Here is a 16,830-nt window from a genome sequence, read left to right as displayed (position 1 = left end):
GGAGGAAGAGGAAAAAAAAATTACCAGTCATTTGGGAAACCTCTTCAGTATTCCACAAGTTCACTGAACACTGGGGTATATAATTTGTGTTTATAAAATTAACATATCAGTGTTAATTTTGGGGTTATCATGACTGCAAAGATAAAGTATGATTTAAGACAAATGTGTTTTAACATGTGGCTAAAACATTATATTTAGAGTTTTGTATTTTTTTGAACAATGTATGCAACTAATGTTAATAAAACAATCTTCACTTCTATTTTAAATATTAGCCATTAGCAATAATTGTTTGCCCTGGACGACAGAAGGCCCATTTTGTGTACCAGATGTTAACTGATTTAATAAGAACTTCCCGACCGCTTTCTCTATCCTTGGTTTTGGTTGGACAGGATCCAGAAGAAATCAAGAAAATAAAGTTTACCAAAGGATGTAAGTGTACTCTTTGTAGTTGCAAGCAGATTGGCTTCTGAGGAAATTCTGGCCTTTGATCTTTGTTGAGAGAGAATACTATAAAAAAAGCTAATGTGTTCCAACCTCTGTCATTGAATGAGTAATTTCATTAAAGTTGACCTTTGTAATGGCATCTTTTCAGCATAACTGTGTAGTTAAAAATAGAAATACAATTAAATTTCAATCATGCAGCTTTCCTCAAGGTGGTTGATGTGGTCGAAAACGAAACTCCCATATGGTATATTGCCTCCCAGGTGAGTGGGTCAGGGATGTATCAGATCGGCTGCAGGACATTCTAAAGTGGGAGGGTGAATACTCAGCTGTCGTGGTGCATAAAAGCCCAAATGATATAGGTAAAAAGAAATGGGATGAGGTCCTACACGAAGAATTTATGGAGTTAGGAGCCAAGTTAAAGAATAGAACCTCAGAGGTGGTAATCTTGGGATTGCTACCAGTGCCACGTTTTAGTCAGAATAGAAATGAAAGAATAGGCAGGATGAATGCATGGCTTGAGAGATGGTGCAGGGAGGAGGGGTTCATATTTTTGGGACATTGGGACCAGTTCTGGGGAAGGTGGAACCATTACAAATTGAATGGTCTATGCTTGGGCAGGACCTGAAGCAATGTTCTGGGGAGTTCTGTTGCTAATACTATTGGGGAGGGATTAAATTAATGTGATAGGGTGAATGGAACCAAATGAGGTTAGTGGACAGTAAGGAGGTAGTAACTAAAGCCTATGAGGAATTAAATAATAAAGTCAGCCTGACTAAGGGGAAAGAGTAGTTAGGAAGCAGATGGTGAACGCAAAGGGAGAGGTGGTCTGAGGTGTATTTGTTTTCATGTGTGAAGTGTATTAGGTAATGTAGATGAAATTAGGGCTTGGATTAGTACCTGGGAGTATAATGTTATTGCTCTTACTAAAACGTGGTTGTGGGAAGGGCAAGATTGGCAACTAAATATCCCAGGACATAGATGCTTCAGGCAGGATAGAGAGGGCGGGAAAAGGGGTGGAGGAGTTACGTTTGTAGTCAGAAAGGATATCACAGCTGTGCTGAAGAGGGACACCATGGAGGACTTGAGTAGTGAGCAAATATGGGCAGAGCTGAGAAATAGGAAGGGTGCAGTAACAATGTTGGGGCTGTATTACAGGCCTCCCAACAGCAAGCATGAGATAGAGGTACGAATATGTTGACACATTATGGAAAGATGTAGGAGCAACAGGGTAGTGGTAATGGGAGATTTTAATTTTCCCAACATTTGATTAGGATTCACTTAGTTTAGAGGTCTAGATGGAGCAAAATATATAAGGAGCATCTAGGAATGTTTTATAGTACAGTATGTAAATATTCCAACCTGGGAAGAGGCCATTGCTGGACCTGGTGTTGGGGAATGAGTCCAGCCAGGTGTTGAAGTTTCAGTAGAGGATTACTTTGGGAATAGTGATCACAGTTCCGTAAGTTTTAGTAATTTTATGGACAAAGATGAGAGTGGTCCTAAAGGAAGAGTGCTAAATTGGGGAACGGCCAACAATAGCAAAATTCAGCACGAGCTGGGGAATGTGGATTGGGAGCAGCTGTTTAATGGTAAATCAACATTTGATATGTGGGAGGCTTTTAAAGACAGGTTATTTAGAGTGCAGGACAGACATGTCCCTGCGAAGATGAGGGATAGAAATGGCAAGATTGGGGAACCATAGATGACAAGTGAAATTGTGAGACTAGCTAAAAGGAAGCATACATAAGACCTGGGTGACTGAAAATAGAAGAAGCTTTGGAAGAATGTCAGGACAGTAGGACCACTCTGAAACGAGGAATTAAGAGGGCTAAAAGGGATCATGAAATATCTGTAGCAAACAGGGTTGATGAAAATCCTTTTCCTTAAAAGAAAAGCCTATTCATATATAAGGAGCAAGAGGGAAACTAGAGAAAGGATTGGTCCACTCAAGGACAAAGGAGGAAATTTGTGGTAGAGTCAGAGAAAATGGGTCATAGAGTAATAGAGATGTACAGCATGGAAACAGACACTTAGGTCCAACTAGTCTATGCCGACCAGATATCCCCACCTAATCTAGTCCCATTTACCAGCAATTGGCCTATATCCCTCCAAACCCTTCCTATTCATATACCCATCCAAATGCCTTTTAAATATTGCAATTGTACCAGCCTCCACCACTTCTTCTGGCAGCTCATTCCATACATGTACCACCCTCTGCGTGAAAAAGTTGCCCCTGAGGTCCCTTTTATGTCTTTCCCCACTCGCCCTAAACTTATGGCCTCGAGTTCTGGACTACCCCACCCGGGGGAAAAGACTTTGTCTATTTATCCTATCCATGCCCCTCATGATTTCATAAACCTCTGAGGTCACTCCTCAACCTTCGAAGCTCCAGGGAAAACAGATCCAGCCTATTCAGCCTCTCCCTATAGCTCAAATTTTCCAACCCTGGCACTAGGAAGGAGACCAGAATTACACACTCTATTCCAACAGTGGCCTAACCCACGTCCTGTACAGCTGCAGCATGACCTCCCAACTGCTATACTCGGTGCTTTGGCCAATAAAGGAAAGCATGCCATACGCCTCCCTCACTATCCTATCTACCTGTGTCTCTACTTTCAAGGAGCTATGAACCTGCACTCCCAAGATTTCTTTGTTCAGCAGCATTCCCTAGGACCTTACCATAAAATGTATAAGTCCTGCTCTGATTTGCTTTCCCAAAATGCAGCACTTCGCATTTACCTAACTTGAACTCCATCTTCCACTCCTCAGCCCATTGGCCCATCTGATTAAGATTCTGTTTTAATCTGAGGTAACCTTCTTCACTGTCCACTACACTTCAAATTTTGGTGTCACCTGCAAACTTACTAACTCTACCTCCTATGTTTATATCCAAATCATTTATATAAATGATAAAAAGTAGTGGACCCAGCACTGATCCTTGTGACACTCCACTGGTCACAGGCCTCCATTCTGAAAAACAACCCTCCACCACCACCACCACCACCCTCTGTCTTCTACCTTTGAGCCAGTTCTGTATCCAAGTGGCTAGTTCTGACTGTATTCCATGAGATCTAACCTTGCTAGCCAGTCTCCCATGGGGAACCTTTTCAAACGCTTTACTGAAGTCCATATAGATCACGTGGACTGCTCTGCCCTCAACAATCCTCTTTGTTACTTTTTCAAAGAAATCAATCAAGTTTGTGAGTCATGATTTCCCACACACAAAGCTATGTTTACTATCTATAATCAGCCCTTGCCTTTCCAAATATGTGTAAATCCTGTCCCTCAGGGTTCTCTCCAACAACTTGCCCACCACTGAGGTCAGGCTCACTGGTGTACAGTTCCCTGGCTTGTCCTTTCCACCCTTCTTAAACAGTGGCACCACGTTAGTCAACTTCCAGTCTTCCATCACCTCACCTGTGACTATTGATGATACAAATATCTCAGCAAATATCTCACTCCCATAGCTTTCCACAGAATTCAAGGGTGTACCTGATCAAGTCCTGGGGATTTATTTACCTTTATGCGTTTCAAGACAGCCAGCACTTCCTCCTCCTTGAAAAATGTCCATATTACAGAGGATGTCACCATCTGTCTCCCCACATTCTATATCTTCCTTCTCCACAGTAAACGCAGATGCAAAATACTTGTTTAGTATCTCCTGTGGCTCCGCACAAAGGCTGCCTTGCTGGTCTTTGAGGGGCCCTATTCTCTCCCTAGTTGCCCCTTTTGTCGTTAATGTATTTGTAAAAACCCTTCGGATTCTCCTTAATTCTATTTGCCAAAGCTATCTCGTGTCCCCTTTTTGCCCTCGTGACTTCCCTCTTAAGTGTACTCCTACTGCATTTATACTCTTCTAAGGATTCGCTCGATCTCTCCTGTCTATACCTGACACACGTTCACTTCTTTTCCTAACCAAACCTTCAATTTCTCTAGTCGTCTAGCATTCCCTACACCTACCAGCCTTGTAGGAATATACTGTTTCTGGACTCTCGTTATCTCATTTTTGAAGGCTTTCCATTTTCCAGCTGTCCCTTTGAGATTCTTACTGAATATTTTACGTTGATATTCACTGAACAGAGGGACATGATGGATATTGAGGTTCGGGCTAGATTTTTGATTATTTTAGGCCAAGTCGGCATAAGAAAGCATCAAGTGTTGGGTATTCTAAAAGACATTAAGGTGGACAAGTCCTTAGGACCAGGTGGGATCTATCCTAGGTTACTCAGGGAAGCGAGAGAGCAAATAGCTGGGGTCTTAACAGTTATCTTTGCCGCATCCTTGAGGTCTCAGAGTATTGCAGAATTGCTAATGGCCCCTTGTTTAAGAAGGGTAGTGGGGATAATCCAGGTAAGTTTAGACCGGTGAGCCTGATGTCAGTTGTAGGGAAACTGCTGGAGAAGATACTAAGGAATAGGATCTATTTACATTTGGAAGAAAATGGGCTTATCAGTGACAGGCAGCGTGGTTTTGTGTAGGGAAGGTCATGTCTTACCAACTTCATAGAATTCTTTGAGGAAATGACAACATTGATTGACGAGGGAAGGACTGTTGGTGTCATATATATGGACTTCAGTAAGGCCTTTAGTAAGGGTCCCCAAAAACCCTTCGCATGGCAAAAGTGAAGTTCCATGGGGTCCAGAGTGTACTAGCTGGATGGATAGAGAATTGGCTGGGCAGCAGAAGACAGTCGTAGTAGTAGTAGTAGTAAGTTTCTCAATAGAGAACTGTGACCAACAATGTTCCACAGGGATCTGTGTTTGTGACATAGATAAATGGTGTGGAGGAAGGTATAGGTGGTCTGATTAGTAAGTTTGCAGATGACATTAAGATTGATGGAGAAGCTGAAAGTGAAGGGCACTGTCAGACCATGCAGCAGAATATAGATAGATTGGAGAGTTGGGCAGAGAAATGGCAGGTGGAGTTCAATCCAGGCAAATGTGAGGTGATGCCTTTTGGAAGATCCAATTCAAGAGTGAACTACATGGAAAAGCCCTGGTGGCAATTCATGTACAGAGAAATTGGGTGATCAATCCATTGTACCCTGAAGTTGACAATGCAGGTCAATAGAGTGGTCAAGAAGGCATATGGCTTTCCTTCATCGGATGAGTACAAGAGTTGGCAGGACATCTTACACATGTATAAGACTGGTTTGGCCACGTTTGGGATACTGCATACAGTTCACACTACTGGAAGGATGTGGATGCTCTGGAGAGAGTGCACAGGAGGTTCACCAAGACATTGCTTGGTTTGGAGGGCACTAGGTATGAAGAGAGGCTGAGTAGATTAGGATTATTTTCATTAGAAAGGCTGAGGTTGAGGTGGGGGGAACCTGACTGAGATCGACAAAATCATGAGAGGTGCAGACAGGGTGGATAGTGAGAAGCTTTTTCCCAGAGTGGGGCACTCAATTCCTGGGGGTCACAAGTTGAAGGCGAGAGGCGGAACATTTAAGGGAGATATGCATGGAAAGTTCTTCACACATGATATTGAATGCCTGGAACGTGCTGCCAGTGCAGGTGGTAGAGGTGGGCATGATAGCATCATTTAAGGTGTATCTAGACTGATACATGAATGGGCAGGGAGCAGAGGGATACTGATGCTTAGAAAATAGGTGACAGGTTTAGATAGAGTACATGGATTGACAGAGGCTTGGAGGACCAAAGAGCTTGTTCCTGTGCTGTAATTTTCTTTGTTCAATCTGACTCTCAGAAGTAGTTAAACACATGCATTGGTCCCTTTAGTCCAGTCACTATTTGATAAGATCATAGCTAATCTGATAAACTTGCACTGCCTGTCTGCCTTATCTAATGCAGGCTTAAAAATACTCAATTCTGTGTCTAATGCTCTCTGGAGAAGAGAATCCCACAGATTTATCTGAGAGAAAAATGTTCTCCGAGTCTTCGTCTTTAATCGGACACTCCTTATTTTTAAATTCTGTCCCCTACTTCCAGCCTCTTTCATAAGAGGACACGTCCTTTCAGCATCCACCCTGTTAAGTCCCTTAGGATATTGTATGTTTCAATAAGCATCTCTCATTCTTCCAGATTCCAATCAGTACTGAGCTAACTCTGTCCACCCTTTCCTTGTTCCAAGGTATTAGTTGAGTGAACCTGGTCCATGCTGTTTCTAATACAGTTATATCCCTTCTTCAGTAAGAAGACCAAAATTATATGTATATTCTAAATGTGGTCTCATCTACACTTTTACAGCTGGAGGAAAATGACATTACTTCAATGTTCCATTCTCTTTGCAATAAGTAATAATCTATTTGCCTTACCAGTCACCCTCAGTACTTGAGTATTGGCCTCTTGCAGTTGTTATACCAGACACCCAGATTTTTTCAGAGTTCTACAATCTTTCTTCACTGAAGTAGCATGGTACTCATCCATCCCTTGCCTTGCCTCTGTTTTTAAACTGATATGTATGCATTCAAAGCCAGCTGGACATCTGTTTCAAAAGTTTACAATCTTAACTTTCCACCTAACCCAATCCTCCTCATGTTTGGAGGTTAAAATTACCCATATCTGATAAGAATATTGGATAATTCAATGAAGTAAAATTTTTTGGTGATTTGCTCTTCTGTGAAGTTAAGAGTCCGAACCCAGATCTGTAGCTATTTTTGTGATCTTCATTATATTTTTGGTCAAAGGTAAATAGTTAGAAATCTCTTCTTGCAAGCAAAGTGGAGAACAACAGATAAAGGGGTCACTGAGGTATAGTTGGATGGTGGATGTTGCAGAGGTGTCACTTCAGGGCAAGTGATCATAATTCTATTGGGTTTAAAATAGTTATGGAAAAAGATAGAACTGATCAAAAAGTTAAAGTTCTAAATTGCAGTAATGCTAATTTTGACAGTATTAGACAGGAACTTGGCAAAGCGACAGCTGGGAAATGAGAGGCTGTTAAAAATTACATAATGAGAGTTTAGAGACAGTGTGTTCCTTTGAGTGTGAAGGGCATGGCTGATAGGTGTAGGGAATGCTGGGTGACTAGACAAATTGAGAAATTGGTCAAGAGAAAGGAGGAGACATGCCAGATATAGACAACTGGGATCGAGTGAATCCCGAGAGGAGTCTATCCCAGTAGGAGTATACTGGAGCGCAAAAAGGGAATGTGAGAAAGCTTTGAGTTAAGGAGAATCCAAAGAGATTTGATAATAAAATTAAGAGAAAAAGAGTAACTAGAGAAAGAATAGGCCTTCTTAAAGTTTAACATAGCCACCTGATGTATGAAGCCACAGGATGAGATATTAAATGAATACTTTGTGTCAGTATTTACTGTGGAGATGGACATGGAAGCTGCAGGACTTGGGGAAATAAATAGTGATGAAAATAGTTCATATTACAGAAGAGGAAGTGCTGGACACTGTAACGCATGAAGGTAGATAAGTCCCTGAAACCTGATCAGGAAGTTTCCCAGAACTTTGTGGGAAGTGGAAGAAGAGATTTCTGGGCCTCTTGCTGAGATATTTGTGTCATTGATAGTCACGGATGAGGTGTGACAGACTGGAGATTGGCTAATGTGGTGCCAATATTTAAGAACTTCAGGAAAAGCCCAGGAATACAGATTGATGAAATTTATGTCAGTGGTGGGTAAGTTGTCAGAGGAGATTCTGAAGGACAGGATTTGGAAAGACAAGGACGTACTAACAATGTGTCGCACTAACTTGATTTTTTTGAAGAGGTAACAATAAAGATCAAGACAGAACAGTAGACATTGTACGGACTCAAGCAAACCGTTCGACCAGGTTCTGCATGGTAGACTGGTTGGCTCATATGGGATCCAAGGGGAGCTAGCTATTTAGATACAGAAATAGCTCAAAGGTAGAAGACAGAAAGTGGTGGTGAAGGGTTGCATTTTGGACTGGAGATTGGTGACCATCAATATGCCACAAGAATCAGTGCAGGGTCTTATTGCTTTTGATCATTTATATGAATGATTTGGATGTGAATATAGGAGGAATGGTTACGAAGTTTGCAGCTGACAGCAAAATAACTGCTGTAATGGACCGTGAAGATGATTATCTGAGTACAATGGGACCTTGATCAGATTGGCCAATGGGTAGAGGAGTAGCAAGTGGAGTGTAATTTAGATAAATGTGTGGTGTTGCATTTTGGTAGGACAAATGAGAGCAGAACTTAAATAGTTAATGGTAGGCCCCTGGGGAGTGTTGCTGAAGAAGGCATTTGGCACTCTTCCCTTCATTTGGTGTGGGAGTGTACGATTGAGTGTAGGAGTTGGGCTGTCATGTTGCAGCTGTACAAGACATTGGTGAAGCCGCTTTTAGAATTCTGTGTACAATTCTGGTTGCCCTTTATAGGAAGGATGTTGTTAAATGTGAGAGGGTGCCAAGAAAATTTACAATGATGTTGCCAGGACTGGAGGGTTTGAGTTATAGGGAGAAGGTGAATAGGCTTGGGCTTTTTCCTGTGGAACATTGGATGCTGAAGGTTGAATTTTATAGAGGTTTATAAAATCATAAAGTGCATGGATAAGGTGAATAGCCAACTACTTTTTCCTAGGGTGAGGAAGTCTAAAACTAGAAGGCATAGGTTTAGGGTGAGAGGGGAAAGATTTTTAACAAGGTCCTGAGAGGTAACAACACAGGTGGTGCATGTGTGGAATGAGCTGCCAGAGGAAATGGTGGAGGCTGGTACAATTACAACATTTTAAAAGGCAACCGACTGGGTATATGAATGCAAGGGTTTGGAGAGATATGGATGAAATGCTAGCAAGTGGGACTAGGTCAGTTTGGGATGTCTGGTCGGTGCAGATGAGTGGACCTGAAGGTCTGTTTCTGTGTTATATGACTGAGTGGTTGTTAATGAAGTACAGTGAATTTAGAAGTCAAACAAACATGACAAACCATTTTTAGCAGATCTCCTGGTAGTTCCATCCAGCAGCAGGATTTATGTATTTGTTATGTATTTAGATGAGACATGACAGATGAAAACTGTTTTTTTAAAAAAAACAATTGAAGAATTGTTTACCCTCTATTTGAAGTTTACAGGCATGGTGCTAAAGCAATAGAAAAATGAAAATGATTCTTGGACCCTGAATATGAGCATTTGGAGCAAAACATGCTAAAGAGGTGTTGGTTTTTAAACCAGATATTTGTATGAGTGTAAAAATGCAACTTAATTGATTGTAGATTTTTTTGACAATTTATTATATGCACATTTCGAATGGTAAAGAAATTTCAAGTGTAGAATATTAGTTTATCTATGTGATATAGATTTTGTACTTGTGTAAAACATTTGGATGTGCATTATCTTGAATTACTGATGTATAAAAGGTAAAGTCAGAACAATCTACTTAATAAATTTGACCAGCTTATTGTGTTTTCTTTGAATTGAATTTTAGTGCTTCCAAAGTATTAATTTCTTTGAGCACAGTTTTCATAAGAGCAATAATTCCTGGAATAATATTTAATTTTTAAGCAATAATGAGTTATTAACTTTACTTGCAGGTGATGTAGTTGTTACTACTCCACACAGTTTGGTACGTGTCCTTCAAATACACTGTCTATTTTTCATTAGACTCAGCCATTTGGTATTGGATAGAGTTGATGTACTTTTCGATGAAGCAATGGATGAAGTGAGTATGGTTGTACTGAAAAGTTTTAGTCAAAATATATTCATGTGAAGTTTGATTATTGCTTACTTCATCACTGATATTGAGGGTAAATTTATGCAGGTTTAAGATTTCAGAATGTCCTTGTAAACCCACAAAGGGCTTGAATTGAGCAATGTGGGATTTAAGATCTAAGGGTATTTTGTTAATGGATGCCTATAAAGAACTAAATTAAGAGTAACAGGAATGTGGCTTGAAATCTTTGATTCTCGATCTCAAACATAGTTACACTTCGAGATACATCCTCTCTTCTCTGTGGTAGTGTTGGTGGAACAGTTGAGCACCTTTTCTGAATGAAGGGAAGCAATTGTAGAAGTCTTCCTGTATTCTTCCCGTGCATATCCTTTCAATCGGCACAAGTGTCACTGTGGGCATTTTTGACCATTTTAGCTCCTGTTGAGGCATGAAGACTCATTGAAACTAAATGCATACATCTCTTTTATGATGACTTTGTAACATTTTTATGAGCAATAAAACTAGAACTGTGGGGACACAGTTTTAAAAATAAGTGGTTTCCATTTAAAGACAGATGAGAAAAACATTATTTTTTGCTCTTGAGGGCCATCAGTCTGTGGGGAATTTGTTCCCCAGAGACCAGTGGAGGCAGAATCATGAAGTTGGTTCGAGACCACAGTCTGATCGTCCATTATCTTATTGAATGGCAGAGAAAATGTGAGGTGCCAAAGATCTATCCTACTGTTAATTTGTATGATTGTTATTGTTGTGGTATTTGCTGGCATAGGCTTCACATGGATAGTATTCATGATCTTTCCCATCTTCTTCATAGATGTAAATATCATGTTGTGCTAACTGCTCCAAAATATCTCTGTCTTGTCTTTCCACTGGAACATATTCTGGCTCACTTTTAGATCAAAATGAATTTATATTGGCCAAAAGGCATGTTGAATATTGTCAACAGCAGAGAGTCCTCTTCAAACTTCATGTTCCAGTAGCCACTTTCAGTATCATGTTTGCTGAAATATTTTACCTGTCAGTGTTGGTGTGATCTCTTCCAGATTTGGATTTTGAGGAGTGATACTTAAAATCTAAAAGCATGCAACTGTCTTCCAAAAACATTCTGGATACATTTGTACCAGCTATTCCTTACTTTGAATTTAGAGGGCACTTTTCAATGGGTGCACTATCTTTGCCATTCAATGTGTTTCATTCACCTCATGGTTTATTTAGGATGAACTATAACTCTTTGCAAATATTCCACCCCAGAATAGCATGATTGCTTGCTTCAGTGACTGAGAACCTACAGTTGTGATGAAACCCTTGAGTTATATCCCTTTTTTTGTACTGAGCAAACCAGCACCTCTGACTGGTAACATTTAGAACAAGCAATTCCTAAACTTGTTAGGTGACACCATTGAATTCTGCTCTATGATAGGGTGCCATATATTGTATGGTTTTCAAATGATCACTGGGGTCAGCTCAGATATCATTGCACAGGAGTTCGACAGAGACAGATGAGAATAAAAGGTCAGTAAGCTTGTGAAGAAGAAAGAGGGTAGAATCAAAGCTAGAAGTGCTGATTTAGGCAGGCAATTGAACTACAAAACTCACTGTCACCTACACAAAGCTTAAGTTCCATGAGCAGTTGGATATCTCTATGCATTAAGAATTCATGCCACATTTTAGGAGTTATTAGGCATCTGTATTACATTCAGAGCTGAGGAGGTTGTCATGGTTCACAAGCAGGAGGCCACTTAGGTTCAATACAGCTAAGGGTAGTGGTTGAAAAGCCATGAACGGTGTCAGTGTGGTGCAGCTGAGCAAACTGGGAACTCTAGAAAAAGTACAAGGAAAGATCTAACTTGTTGAAACTGGCTTGGGTAAAAGGTTGGAGTTGTGCCTCAGCACAGGTAGTAGAGTGCAATTCCCAGACCTAGGAAAATGAAAATCCTGGAAAGGAAGGTGATCGACCAGAACTGTCATTTGAGTTATTCTATGCCTGAGTAGCTCTTGAAAGGGAATTTAAAGGCCAGTTCAGGTAACATGAAGAACTGTACTGTTTTGTGAAGTTTTCAATGAGAGATGATGACACCCATAATCATTAATGTCTGGAGAGAGTTATTGAGAAATCCATGGATCTGTCTTGATCACTTTTACTATTAGATGTACTCTGTGACTTCTTCAAACACAGAATATTACCCATGGTTAACACATTATTCTTAGTGTTAGAAATAAGTTGTGTATATATAATGTAGATTGTAATAATGCTTAATAAAATCGTATTGTTGTTTATCCAGAATTGTTCAGTCTTGTGGTTTTATTCTCTGAGTAAATTCATTAGATCTCACCTTTTGTATACTTTGAAAACAAATGGTTAGTGTTCCTTAACCAGACCGTAACCTAATTTGGTGGTCTCATCCAGGATCATAAAGTTGGCTGTCTGCTGTGTGATCATAATTATTGGCATTTAGATTAGATTAGATTACTTACAGTGTGGAAACAGGCCCTTCGGCCCAACATGTCCACACTGACCTGCCAAAGCGCAACCCACCCAGACCCGTTCCCCTACATTTACCCCTTCACCTAACACTGCGGGCAGTTTAGCATGGCCAATTCACCTTACCTGCACATTTTTGTCCTGTGGGAGGAAACCGGAGCACCCACGCAGACACGAGGAGAATGTGTGGTGTTTGCACAGTCAGTCGCCTGAGGCGGGAATTGAACCCGGATCTCTGGTGCTGTGAGGCAGCAGTGCTAACCACTGTGCCACCGTGCCGCCCACCGTGCAGCGCTCCAAAAGCTAGTGCTTCCAATTAAACCTGTTGGACTATAATCTGGTGTTGTGTGATTTTTAACCCTTTAACCTTGTTCTCTGCCTTCTGCCAGTCAGCCAATTCTCTAACCACACTTTTCCACTCAAAATGCTGGAGCTTCACTAAGTGTGCTTCTTGCTATTCTCCATTTGGCTGCAAGTCTGATATATTGTTGCTTGTGCAAGAATAATATGACACCCTGGAGGTGCATGTAAGCCATGTGGTCTGAAACTTTTACAATGATTGCAGCTTTTCAGTACACAGCGGTGGATGAGTCTTTGTGACAGTTATCTCAAGGTTTAGTGCATTGCTCAACATACAGTGCTTAACTTTTAGAATGTGTCAATCTGCATCATTTGCTGTTTACATTGGAAACAAACTAATGTTTTGGCCACACCAAAAGAATGTTTTTGGTCAATTTTATCATCGTCCATTAGGAGCTGGTTTTCATCTGTGTGTATCTCTGGAACAGTCCACGAGAGGCCTGCATTTCAAAGTCATTTGGGATAAACCTCCGCAAAAACCACTGTCCATCATTCAGATCTGCTTTGTTAACTCAAATTCCAGAAGGTTACTTGAATAGTAGAATTGGTTAGAAATGTTGAAAGATCTTCTCCTGTTCCTCTCAACGGAGATGCTAGTCGTCGTGACTTTTGTGACAATCTACTTGAACAAATGTTTAAATGTTACATTTATTTCAGAAGTTCTTACTTCAGACTCAATTATCAAAGTTAGGTGTCCGTAATAAACATCTGTGTCTTTGGGGTTTATGTGGAAAACATTTAAGAATGCAAATTTAAGAGCAGAAGTAGTTGGGGTCCCCTCAAAATCTACATTCCTGTATACCCTTGATAATCTTGGATTCCTTTGCCCTACTAAAACGTATTTACCTCTGCCTTAAAAAATTCAATGACCCCACCACCCATCTTGTCTGAGGCAATGTTCCAAGGATGCACAACCCTCGGAGGAATTGTCCATCTTTATCCTAAAAGGGCAATCTATGACTTGTTTCTTTGTAAATGATACACAATATTACATTATAGTATTTTCCAAGTGTTTTCACTGATTGTAGTTATAGAGGTATGGTGTTTTTTATGAAATATATTATCTATAAGTGCAACTTACTTTTATCTCTCAAGTTTCCCCACTTGTAACACTTTCTTCTTGCCCATTATCTCAGTAAGCTACCAACACTTTTTATGTTCTGATATGTGTGTGTGTTCTAATAATTTCTGTCTTGTAGCTGTGCAGTATTATTGTGTTGCAACTTGGTTTATTTATTTTATTTTGGGTTTCTAAGTGTCCATTGGATGTAGAAAATATAGTAAATATAAAAATATAGCTAGAAAATGATTATGTATATTTATGTCATGAAAATTTAACCTTAATCTTTTTAAAATGTAGATGAATACCATCTTGCAATGCTTCAAGGAAGCTACTAATGTTCCAGAAAGAGGGTCAACTCCACAACAGCTCATTGCTGTTGGACAACTTTGGTCAAAAAAAATGGAAAGTTTATTGAAAGAAAATCGAAGTGATCCTTATGTTGTTATAACTGCCATGGAGGAAGCTGCTCTGTATGGAAATGTCCATCAGGTTTGTATACATGAAGCATGGTGTGATGGTTTGATTATAATGCTTGGTTTACCTGACTGTAGTTATTATGGATTATAATATCATGATCTGCCTATCAAAGTATCACCAGTAAAATAGTTTGATCTTTTGGAATTTTTCCACCCCGTGTAAAAGTCAATATTAATGATTGACTTCTAGCATAGACCTTGATATGTACCTTTCTTCATATCTTACCCCCTCAAACAAGCTTTATCTAAACTGTACTCTTGCCTTCAGATTGTTATTTTTGTTTTAACATGGGCTCGAGGAATGCGGGTGTCTCAAGGAAGATCATTGACCTTGAGAAGTTAATGGTGAACCTCCACATTGCATCACCACAATTGGTAATTGTGAAGACTCAGTGCTGTCAAGGATTGTGTTTTAGAATTTTGACCCAGAAGCAATGAAAATATACCAGTAGTATGGTCAGGATCAGGAGTGACTTGGAATACAAAATATAGGTGGTTCCCACTGTTCTCATTATTCTGGGTGTTGCGTTTAGAAGTTGCTGTTCGAAGAATCTTGAGTTACTGCAAATTATCTTGTAAATGATGTGTACTGAAGTGAGTTTTTTTTAAACAGTGGATGAGACCCAATCAAGCTGACTGTGTTCTGCTCTCAGGAGGACCAGTTCCACCACAGAACACACCAGATGGCCTCCTCCTTTAAGGGTGGAAACTTCCCTCCCATGTGTTTGAAGATGCCCTCGAACCCCACCATCTGCAACAAGGAAAGAACACCCCTGGTCCTCACCTTCCACCCCACCGACCTCTGCATAAATCACATCACTCGCCAACATTGCCGCCACCTCCAAACAGACCCCACCAGGGAGATATTTCTCTCCCCATCCCATCCGACTTTTGTAAAGACCGTTCCCTCTGCGACCACCTCGTCAAGTCCACACCCCCCAACAACCCACCCTCCCCTCCCAGCACCTTCCCCTGCCACCGCAGGAATTGAAAAACCTGTACCCACACCTCTCCCCTCACCTCCGTCCAAGACCCCAAAGGAGCCTTCCACATCCATCAAAGTTTCACCTGCACTTCTATACGTCATTTATTGTATCCGATTGTTCCCAATGCAGTCTGCCCTACTTTGGGGAAACCGGACGCCTTCTTGCAGAACACTTCAGAGAACATCTCCAGGACACCCGCACCAATCAACCCCACCGCCCAGTGGCCAAACATTTGAACTCCCCCTGCCAGTCTGCCGAGAATATGCAGGTACTGGACCTCCTCCACCACCGCTCTCTTACCACCCGACGCCTGGAGGAAGAGCGCCTCATCTTCTGCCTCGGGACCCTTCAACCCATGGCATCAATGTGGACTTCACCGGTTTCCTCATTTTCCCTCTCTCCACCTTACCCCAGTTCCAACCTTCTAGCTTAGCACAGTCCTCTTGACCTGTCCCACCTGTCAATCTTCCTTCCCACCTATCCTCTCCACCCTCATCTCCAACCTATCACCTTCATCTCCACCTCCATCCACCTATTGCACTCTTGGCTATCTTCTCCCCAGCCCCACTCCCCTCCCATTTATCTCTCCACCCCCAAGGCTCTCAGCCTCATTCCTGATGAAGGGCTTTTACACGAAACGTCGGTTTTTCTTGCTCCTCGGATGCTGCCTGACCTGTGCTTTTCCAGCACCACTCTAATCTTGACTCTGATCTCCAGCATTTGCATTACCCACTTCCACCTTTGTCCTGGATGGTGTACTACTTGAATGTTGCTGGAACAGCAGTTCTCCAGTTGAATGTGTAATTAAATTACTTCTTGCTTAACTAATTCATTGAAAATTCTTACTGATCAGATTTACTGAAGCTTGATTCATATTGCATGTTTGAAATTATAAGAATTCATTGGCCCACTCTTTAATATCAGCAGAGGCCTCATCTTCATTACCTTACGCTCACGGATTAACAAGTTCAACACGCGGCGCGACATCGAACAATTCTTCCGCCACCTTCGCCTCCGCGCCTACTTCTTCAACCAAGACTCTCGCCCACCCTCTGACGACCCCTTCTCCCACATCCAAAACACCCCATCCACCTGGACACCCCGTGCTGGCCTGTTACCCGCCCTCGATCTCTTCATAGCCAACTGCTGCCGCGACATTAACCGCCTCAACTTCTCTACCCCTCTCACCCACTCCAACTTCTCACCCTTGGAACGTGCAGCCCTCCACTCCCTCCGTTCCAACCCCAACCTTACTATCAAACCAGCAGACAAGGGAGGCGCGGTAGTGGTTTGGCGCACCGACCTTTACACCGCTGAGGCTAAACGCCAGCTCGCGGACACCTCCTCCTACTGCCCCCTTGACCATGACCCCACCCCCCACCACCAAACCATCATCTCCCAGACCATCCA

The 16,830-nt window shown here is 41.5% G+C and overlaps 1 protein-coding gene across 1 annotated transcript in view; it reads left to right on the top strand.

Moving 5' to 3' along the window:
• The window catches only part of tdrd12 (tudor domain containing 12), a 145,632-nt gene that overhangs the window by 60,864 nt on the left and 67,938 nt on the right, over positions 1 to 16,830 (top strand). The window contains exons 14-16 of the mRNA XM_043707523.1: positions 273 to 429; positions 9,917 to 10,044; positions 14,256 to 14,447. Of these exons, the coding sequence (XP_043563458.1) occupies positions 273 to 429; positions 9,917 to 10,044; positions 14,256 to 14,447 (477 nt within the window). The remainder of the gene's footprint in view (positions 1 to 272; positions 430 to 9,916; positions 10,045 to 14,255; positions 14,448 to 16,830) is intronic.

Source organism: Chiloscyllium plagiosum, chromosome 17 (assembly GCF_004010195.1).
Source record: "Chiloscyllium plagiosum isolate BGI_BamShark_2017 chromosome 17, ASM401019v2, whole genome shotgun sequence".
NCBI lineage: Eukaryota > Metazoa > Chordata > Chondrichthyes > Orectolobiformes > Hemiscylliidae > Chiloscyllium > Chiloscyllium plagiosum.
This window is presented reverse-complemented; position numbering and strand designations above follow the sequence as displayed.